Source organism: Podarcis vaucheri, assembly GCF_965113315.1.
Source record: "Podarcis vaucheri genome assembly, chromosome: 10".
Taxonomy (NCBI): domain Eukaryota; kingdom Metazoa; phylum Chordata; class Lepidosauria; order Squamata; family Lacertidae; genus Podarcis; species Podarcis vaucheri.
Genome location: NC_138748.1, coordinates 37722320 through 37732330, shown reverse-complemented (window position 1 = coordinate 37732330; position 10011 = coordinate 37722320). Strand labels below are relative to the sequence as shown.

The 10011-nt window shown below is 38.8% G+C and overlaps 1 protein-coding gene and 1 long non-coding RNA gene across 10 annotated transcripts in view; one reads left to right on the top strand and one right to left on the bottom strand.

Annotated features, from left to right (window-relative positions):
• The window catches only part of LOC309542303, a 220030-nt gene extending 216119 nt beyond the window's left edge, over positions 1–3911 (bottom strand). For 3 of the 6 annotated variants that reach the window (XR_014224164.1, XR_014224165.1, XR_014224166.1), the window contains exons 1-2: positions 3176–3275; positions 1349–1450 (exon numbers count right to left, since the gene is read on the bottom strand). This is a non-coding gene — a long non-coding RNA (uncharacterized lncRNA). The other 3 variants (XR_014224163.1, XR_014224167.1, XR_014224168.1) reach the window with 3 other exon arrangements.
• Positions 1704–10011, top strand: part of EPYC (epiphycan) — a 25982-nt gene continuing 17674 nt past the window's right edge. The window contains exons 1-3 of one of the 4 annotated variants that reach the window (XM_082241035.1): positions 3415–3513; positions 4919–5093; positions 7759–7937. In XM_082241035.1, the coding sequence (XP_082097161.1) occupies positions 7770–7937 (168 nt within the window). In that variant the 5' untranslated portion in view covers positions 3415–3513; positions 4919–5093; positions 7759–7769. Of the gene's footprint in view, positions 1723–3382; positions 3514–4918; positions 5094–7228; positions 7249–7758; positions 7938–10011 lie in introns of those variants that run through there. The other 3 variants (XM_082241037.1, XM_082241036.1, XM_082241038.1) reach the window with 3 other exon arrangements.

Sequence of the window (10011 nt, the reverse complement as noted above, 5' to 3'; positions counted from 1 at the left end):
ACAATAGCCAACCTATCATGGATTTGGTTGGCTCTCAACCTCCACCCCCACCTCCATTTCTTTCATCCTCAATTATGGTGGGCTTCAACTGTGCAGGAGAGGTTGACACAGCAGACCACAGCAGTATTCCACGTGTCCAAGAAGCATGCACTGAACTAACACGAGATATTTTGTTCCTCCCACTCCCAGCCATCACTAGTTGTTGGATGAAGAGATGGAAAAAAATTCTTAAACAGAATTCTTAGTTTTTTCCCTTTCAAAATATTTTCAGTCTTTGGACTCACAAACTGCAGAACTGGACTGTCATGACATCAGTGTTTCATTACACATAGTTTAATGAGGCATTGGTTGTGAATGGAGAACTTGCCATTTTAATTTGTGCTATCCCCTCTCCCCACTATTTTTTGTCATCCAGTTTGGAGATGTTGCCCATGAGAGCCAAAAGCAAACAATAGTCAATAAGTACAACTGATACAACTGGGAACAGATGGTAAATATTTTCATATGGCAGATTTTGGGAAAACAGAGTGACATTAGGTCTTTGGAATCAGATTCCAAATCAGATTCCATCAGATTCCAGAGCCTGGAATCAGATTCATATCCCAAGCCCTCTAATATATTTTTTTGTGGGGGGAGGGGAGAGGACAACATAAATTACGCTCACTATTTCCCCCAAATATTGCAGTACCTAACAAATGCAGAATTTGAACTGGTCTACTAAAACTGTTTATTTCAAGTCATGATAGACTCATTTAAATTTAGGCAATTATTCCCAATGCTGGTTTTCTTGAAGCTACAAAAATATATACATTCATAGATAGATAGATAGACAGACACACAGACACACAGACAGACACACACACACACACACACACACACACACACACATGCTACAGTTCAATAATCTGAAACATACTGTGGTTGTAAAAACAAAACAAAATGGAGCACAGCAACAGATTTTCTCATTCCAAATCATCCAAAGTGAAGCATTTGAACACAAGAAAGCATCATCAATCTACTAAAAAGGCAACCATATTATTAGTTTTTAAAAGACACTGTTTTCATATAATTATAGTGAAGTGGCATATCTAAAGAATATGTATCTAAGGGATTGTTTAGTACTTATTCCATATATAAGCTAAGTCCCAGGATGTGAAAAATACATTAGCATATATTCTTTCCCTGTTAGAGGCACGTTTATCTCACTTTTCTTCCCCTTTGTTAAATTTTAGATTGTAAACTGTGTGGGACAGGGACCTGTACAGTGAGTGCCATGCATATCAATGGTGCACTATCAGTACTATTACAATGAAGAAGAGGTTTGAATACAAGAAGTAGACATTCTTACCTGTAATCAATGTCCTTTTAGATCTGCTGTATTGGGTATCTTTTGTGAAACTGCATTTTCTTTTTCAGAACCCAGTTTCCAGAAAAATCCATTCAACTAGGCCTGGTTTAGGGAAACAAGGCAATGTTAGGACTTGGAAGTTGGTTGAGTGTAGCTTCGGAACATACCAATAGAAAAACTGAAGACGGTGGAATAGTTACTAATGCTGTTGTCAGGATTATAACTACTTGCGAAATAAAAAGTAACTAATTCTTTTGAACCTCACCTACTGTAGCTCTTTAGATTCCAACAGTTATTAATCTTTGACTGCTTATATATGGCAGCTGTGAAGACAATCTCTTTGGGCTGTGTTCCCTAGTTCCTCTGGCAACCAGGTCATGAGCACAGCCCAACACTCTCTTTTAATCTAATTCCTTACATCTGTGAAGGAAGATAAACCTGTTCATTGTAGATGCCACATGGAAACAACTTTAAATTGCACCACCTAATGATTGCTTCCACATGGTCATCTATTGGCATCAAGCATGTAATAATTCATTGCTTTAGTTGGGATTATTTTGTCCATTATACTCTGCAAAATGCAAGAAGCAACAACAACATTAGTAATGTCAACAAGTCCTTACTCTAGATTAATTAAGATTAACATATGAAATAGTGAAGCCACTGCAGGAAGATTTGTGTATTTGTGTGCATGTGGCAGCCATTCCTTTGAGTAGTGAAATTAAATGTCAATGCAGCTCACTATCTCCTGGATATTTAAATGTAGGATACGTTTGGGAAGTTGCACCACACCACATGTATATAAATGTTTCAGAACTTTAAATACAATTAATAAAATACCCGGTTATAGCTTTGTCACCACAGTTACTGCTTCAGCTGGTAGAATCCAGGTGATTCTGCTTGTTGTGCTGCACTCAAGCCATTTATCAACCTGAAGCCCATTTATTACAATTGTCTTTCTGCTTTCCTGAAGAAAACTAGTTTGGAGTAACCTGTTTCCTTTCCTTGCAAGATAAGCCCTCTTCTTCCCACCCTGAAATGGCACCCCCGCAAAGGAGGAGTTATGTACACTCTGAGGGGAGAATTATCAGGGTTAGAGCTAGAGTTGGGTGTGAGGAAAGAGAAGTAACTAAGACTGAGGGAGCTAGTGAGATGAGATTGCAAGGGGGAAAGATTTAAAAAAGACATAAATGCCCACCAGCATCCAGTAAATATTCAGTGCAAGCTCCCTTTGTTCAAACTGCAAAGTGATTTAAGTAGTCTGAGGTCACCTACAGTTCACCTACATCAAGCCATTGGAAATATACCTTGATGCTTTACAGCCTGAGTTGTGGGGAGGAATTGGTTTGGGATTCGCACAAGGACAAGGCCGCATCAATGTTGACAAACAATATACAGTACTTTGGAGAGAGAAAAGGGAGATCTCAAAATAATTACTTAGCAAGCAGGCCTCTCAGAGATGAGGAAATATCTTGCAGAGTTCAGGCTTAACTAGGCCTCAGCTAGAATTCATTACTTTTTTTTGTTTTTTTAAACTATACTACAAGGCCTTCTCTTTATATGGGGCGCACTTGTGTATTTTCTTTTGTTTACCCTGAACACTTCTGTTTGCTACTATTTGGTTAAATGAATTGTATTTCTCCAATACAATCTGTGACCCGTTTAAGAAATGACAGCCCCATCTAGGTTAAGAGGGTGGGGGAAGAAGGGGGGCCCATTTGTTTATTTGTTTTCTATATCCCCCTTTATCTAAACATCACAGGGCAACTGAGAGAGCTTGTTAGTTATTTAGTCTATTAGTAGGGAAGCAGGAGACCTATCTCATACCCAGGGTGCGGGTGGATGTGGCATTGAGAAGGCTGTGCCTTGAGAGAGCAATGGCCGTCATTGCAAAAGTGCCACAGTTCCTGCTGAGGAGAAGTGGCTGTGGAAAAGCCCAGTTGCTGAAGTTCCTACACCCGGAAGGACTGCCAGCATTATGGTGTGGGCCCCTTTCACCAACATGTCACCAAAGTCACTGTTACTCGGAAGGAAGTCTGTGCCCCCAGGATCACTGAGGAACAAACTTTGTGGACAAACATTTTCAGTTCCTCTCCATGCCTTCACTAAGGCACTTTGCTGACTGAGGTGTAGGGAAAGATGCCAAAAGATGACCAGACTAGCAGGTGCTGTGTTCTACGTGCAGTACAAAACCTGACAAAGCTGGCAACAGTTGTCACTGTTATTTATTTTATATTCTGCCCATCCTCCCGAAGGAGCCCAGGGCAGCATACCAAGCACTAAGAAAACATTACAAAAGAAAACTAAAAATAGTTTATGAACATTCTATTAAAAAAAGTTAAAAATATACTCCCATCAGCAATCTCAGGGTTACCTGGATGTCTTTCAGCCATCAAATGGCAGGGTCAATTGGAATGTTTTAAACAAAAAATTATCCTGCAAATCAGTAATGAGAGATGCTCTTCACTTAGAAAGGCAGTCTGCAAATGGGGAACCACCCCTGACAAGGCCCTGTCACAGATCATTGTTAAACAGGCATCTCCGTGTGGTAACAGTACCAACAAGCCCTCACCTACTGATTCTAGGATCCAAGATAGATGATACTGGGAAAGACACCTTTAGGTACTGGGTCCAAGCCATGTAGGGCCTTATATGTTAGTACTAACACCTTGAATTGGGCCCACACTGACGGTCACTGTGTGCTTTCAAGCCTGATGTCAGATGGCTCCATAGGGCTGCCACGCTTACCAGTTTAGCAGCTGCATTCTACACTAGCTGGATTAAAGATTAAAGAAGAAAGATATGTGTACATTTATTTCGAATACTCCGGGGAACGTCAGCTAGCTACCAAGGGCTGCAAAATGAACACCGCTTGCTTGGCATCTTCTCATGCACCAGTGTTGGTCAATCCAGAGCAATTTCTGAGTATGGCAGGCATGTGTTTCACTGTGAAAAGCATCTTGCAAAGAGACAATAGGAGCTAAAATGTGGTAAAACATGTGAAACCCTACCAAATGATTTCCAGTTGCGATTTTTGGGATTAAAATACGCATTGTGTGGAATGCACTGCACTGGGTTTCATTTATAATCATAATTAGCGAAGAGGAAAATCCTTCTGGTGATTAGACTGAAGTTATTGCAGTGTTTTAATTTGGGGATAATTGGGTCAAACGACTGAGCCCTGAGCTCTTTGGATGGCCTTGAGGATGTCATTTCCTCTTAGCTTCAGTTGCTCAAATGTCTAGTGAAAATATTATCGTATTTCTCAAGTTTCTTGTTAAGAGGATGGATGTAAATATTTCCTGAAACACACTTTGCACACCAAATGTTCATTTGGCATAATAAAATAATAAATAATTGTATTAATACTAACAGAAACTATATAACAATGTGTTTAGTTGTTCCTTTTTTTACTACTAGGCTTAAAAAACACAGGCTCAAGTGTTCAGAGCTTTCTGTTTATTTTTGGAAATGCTGAATGATGTATTAGCTGGTGCAGTAATGGGTTTTAAAATCCTCTTTCTGCAAAAACAAATTGCACCCAGTTACATCATTAGCTTTTGCACGTAGATTTCTTTCAGAAATTGTGATATGAAGGTGTTTAAGCACCAATAATTTTCTCAGGATTAGAGCTTCCTGTACCACCCTCCCACAAACCAGGCACCCCACTGCCATTGGTTAGGGTCAAATACCACAGGCTCTGCATTGAGTAATTCTGTGCCATTTGAGAAAGCAAGAGCCAAAGGTAAGTTTTCTCTTTCTTTCTTTATTGATTAGCATCTGGATTTTTTATATATAAAAAAGCAGAAGCTATTTTTAAGCAACACATTTTAATATTTTGAGAAGAATTAGAATTATAAAAATGTACCTTATGTTATTTTTATATGGCTATTTCTTAGTACCTTCCTGTGAGAGAGTAATACATTATTGGCATCAAAATATTTGACAGCTCTTGTAGATGCCAGTGTAATTACAGTATGTTCCAATATTTTGCTTATACTCTAAAAGGCGTACAGAGACACACAGATTTCACAAGCAGTTTTTAGTGGACCAAGCAGATTTACAGGTGTGTGTGTGTGTGTGTGTGTGTATACAACACATATACAGAGACATATATACCGTATATGAGAGAGATTAGTGTGGTTTTTTTTCTTTAGATGTAGTCTTCAACAGCCAAATATGCTCCAAAATGCTAGATTATATTTCTTTATTTGTAAATGTAATCTAAATTATATAATAAAACAATAAAATAGTAATATGATATAATATCCTCTTTTGCCAGGTCCAAACTCTTATTCTTCCAGTAAAACAAAACAGTATGTTCAGTGGGTAGTGTGATGGTTTTGGATCTGGAAGACATGGGTCCAGTCATGTGTTCAAAGACACAGTCTCTCAGTTTCAGCATTACATTTACACATTTAGATAGTCAGGGACTTACTTCAGAGCTCCTTGTGAGAATGTAAACAACAAAAAATCAACTACTTTGCAAATTAGAAGTTCTAGACAATATGAGCAGTAGTAAAAACAGTACAAGCTACAATATGAACAAATCAACACACTGTTTGGAAATCTAAATAAACAGAAAAAATAACCAAGTTAGACTGTCCTTATACTATTTATTACAAAAATTTCCAAATAAGTTCATTGACGTATAAGAGGTTCCTAAGTTATCAGCATAATAACATATCTGTAGAGCAACTCTTTAGACAAACCTTTAACACTGTAAATAAATCAGTTCTGAAAAACGCAATACAGTTAACCCTTGGTTATAGGCAAAGAGAGTCTGCCGGCTGTAGGTTATGTCTTCTAGGTAGCTAAAAAAACTGGAAAGTGTACAAGAGAAAAATGAGCGCCTTGTGCTGTTCACCATTCCCATTGGAATTTCATGCCTCCATGTGTAAACCTGCTTCACAAAGGCCTTCTTTCAAGAGGCTTAATATCAGTTTGTTTCAGTCTAGGGAACCTCAAAAGACAAATTGTCTCATGAATTTCTAATATCATACACTGTGTGCTGTTCTTTAAGCACAGCTTCTAAATGTGTAAAAAGTCATGTGCTGCTTTCTCAGTTTAAATACAGTGTGTGCATGTGTGTGTGTATTCACACTTTCCCCATATAAATCCCTCAATGTATGTGAATGATACAATGAAGATTGAAAATTGGATGGGGGAGGGGTATTTAAAATTTGGTGTGCATTGCTTTAAAATGATAAGAGAAGACTGTTAATGTTCAGACCACATGGCTCCTATCCAACTAAAGCTATTTGTGCTTGGCACAAGTTAGTTGCAACTAACAAAGCACATTGATTCCACTTTGGCTTAAGGGTGACTAACTAGTTGGGCAGTGGCCAGTATTTTAAACAAAATTCAAACCAGTGTTCCGGATCTACTTTAGATTTCAATAAAACAATTGTAAACAATATAGTTATAACCTAGCCCAATCCAGCACGCTTAAGCTTGCAGAGGCTCTGTGAGTTCAAAATCCAGTTTCATGGGCTGCATTCACATTGCCACCAGAACTTGCATTCAGCCCATTGGAACAACATGTGCATGAACCTGGAGTCACTCATTGCAGAACCAGGAAGAATATTCTAGATGAGTTATTGTGCAGTATAGATTTTAGGCAGCGTACTTCTAGCCCAGAATCTCGTGGCCTGAGCCCATGCTTATGAACAGATTAGTCCCATTTCAGCCATATGGGGGTCTGGCTTTATCCCATAACCACACTGTATCTATTTAGGTATATGTGCTGGACTCCTAGCTATCAGGGGAGCACCTGATGCTATAGGGTAGCAGTCTCTTACAGGAGACCACAACACTAAAATACAATCCAAAGTATTGAAAGAAGCTGAGCGGGAAGTGGGGAGAGCAGGCCTAGAGTATCCTCTGATTTCTGGATCCAGGTGATCACTCTTCCTAATGTATTCAACCTGCTCTGTACAACCACCCCACTAAGAGTCTCGACCAACATAGCGATGGAGCACAGCTATGCACCTGTGATGTCCACTGACCGCAAAGGAGGCAATATGAATCCCATCAGGACTTCTTAACCATGGAGCCAAAGTTTATCACTTTTAGAGTAGTGTATAATTGGGAATGTTGCCCTTATACATCCAGTTGTACAAGTATGTATATTGTTTACTTAACAAACAATTCCAATTATATATGCTGAAGTAGAATGTCTAAATAGAATAAGTATCATTTGAAAATGTTTCTCTCTGAAGTGTTGCACTCTCCTGATTTCCATCATGGCTCATGTGACCGATTACTGTGTATACACACATCAAATTATTTGTAAAACTCCTTAGCTCATCACATTTCTAGTTAATAGTATTCAATAACCTATGCATAATATTTCATATGATATTTGCATTTATATTTTTAATAATCACGTATATGCTCTCTTCCTCTAGGAGACTGAAGAATGAAGGCCATTGCAAATATTTTCATGCATTTTTTTTTCTTTGATGCTGTTTTGGCTGGTCCTACAAGGAGTCCTGTAACTTATGACTCTGAAACATATGATGTTGGTTTGGAAGATCTGGATAGCCTATATGACTATGATGAAAATCTGTCTGTTGATCAGGCACAGGTAATTCTAAATTGTGGGGTTTATTTTTCTCTTATGTATTATATTGTACAATTGTTAATACAGTGGTACCTCAGGTTAAGTACTTAATTCATTCCGGAGGTCCGTTCTTAACCTGAAACTGTTCTTAACCTGAAGCACCACTTTAGCTAATGGGGCCTCCTGCTGCTGCCACGCCGCCAGAGCCCGATTTCTGTTCTCATCCTGAAGCAAAGTTCTTAACCTGAAGCACTATTTCTGGGTTAGCGGAGTCTGTAACTTGAAGCATATGTAACCTGAAGCGTATGTAACCCAAGGTACCACTGTAGTGATGACAAACACATTTTTATATTAGGTGGGTTGGGGAGAAGAAATGGGTTACATTGAGAGGTACTTGTATTTTCTGTTTAATCGACTCAGTTTACAATTCAGATCACAGTCAGCAATTTGTGTGTTTCTGCAGGAAGTAGGTACATATCGGAGGATCTCATTAGGGAATCACTGAGTGATGGCATGCTAAAATAGAGTAAAGCAAACATCCATTATCTCACCTGTTTGCACTATGGTCTGTTGGCATCACCTAATCTGTTGATATACCATCATGTCTTTTGATAACACACTAGAACAGCTGGTGCTTGAGCCCATCTCATGTTCTTGTGGATCACTTGGGGAATAGCCAGGAGCTATTATTACATTAATATTGGAAATCTGAGGTGAGGTACCCATGTAGCGGAAGTTGTCCCCAGTTCTAGTCACCATGTAGAGGCGCCTTAAGGTCCAAAACAGTTTACTGCTGCAGAAGATAAAGCTTCAGTAATACAGTTCCAGATGTTCATATATACATACAGCTTGTATACAAGTTCAAAGTATTTCTGTTGCTCCAGTTTCAAGGCATAACACAGACTCCAGCTCACAGACAGACTCAAAGACTGACTCTGACACATAGACCCAAGATCCCGGCAACGCTGAACTGACATGCCTTAATCACTTATATAGACAGCACTGGGCCATTGCCATAGCAACTGGCTTGGTTAACCTTGTACCTATTGGCTTATGATTCTGTCTGAAATGTCAATAGTGACCAGGCCTGGGAGGAAAAAATAGGCAATTTTTTAGAAGTAGTTGAAAATGTTTTGATATTCATGAGAGAATTTTGTTTTACATTTGCTTTCAGAATAGTCTCTGTGCGTGAAGTTAAGCAACTGGAATCTGATTGACAGAAGAATGCTAAAGAGAAACAATTTCTGACAGTTTAGGGCAATAAACATTATATTATGTTGGGCATCTTAGGGACGAAAATCTGGCTATATTACACAAGGAAATATAGGAAAGTGAAACCAGTGTTTTCTTCACATTGTGAGGAAAGTGTATTTCTTTTTGTGATTTATAGCCAAGACAGAAGTCTAGGATTTTTGCCATGGTGTCAGTGGGAGGTCTTCTTCCCACACTGGAATTCTTTTTACAAATTCATACAAATGGTATAAAACTTTAAAAAATGCATGCCTGGAATTTTATGTTAATGCTCTGAGTTATGTATCTTCTCGGATAGGCTGTGTTGTTGCCATCCTCCAGGTGCTAAGGAAAGTGGACAGCTTGTGCAGATTTTGAACTGTAGGATGATGAATTTGGCTCCTGACATCTCCCTTTGTACATTGCTGTCTCTTGTATCACTGTGATCCTTCCAGGTAGGAAGGTGGAAGATCTAAACAGAAGTCTGGGTTTACTTTAATTGTCCTATTACCATGGTTAAGAAGAATACTAGAGTGGAAAATTCTGGAAGTTTACCAATCTGCAGATGAGGTGGTATATTGGCTTTCGTTTCTTCTTTAGCTTCCAAGTTCCAGGAACTTGGCTCCTTTTAAAATATTTCATCCTAAGGGGGCTTATTGTTCAGGAGAGAATTGAGGAAAAGAAAGATGCCATTCAAGTAGATAATTTATGTGTCTGCTGCCAAGCAGAGACAACAGGAAAAAGGAAATGTTAAAAGAAAATAAACATAAGAACAAGGAAGAGATGGTTAGGTCCAGCAGGAGAAAGAGACTAGAAAGGGAGTGCAATTTGAGGAGTAGTCTGTACTTATTTTCATTTTTGAGCTGAG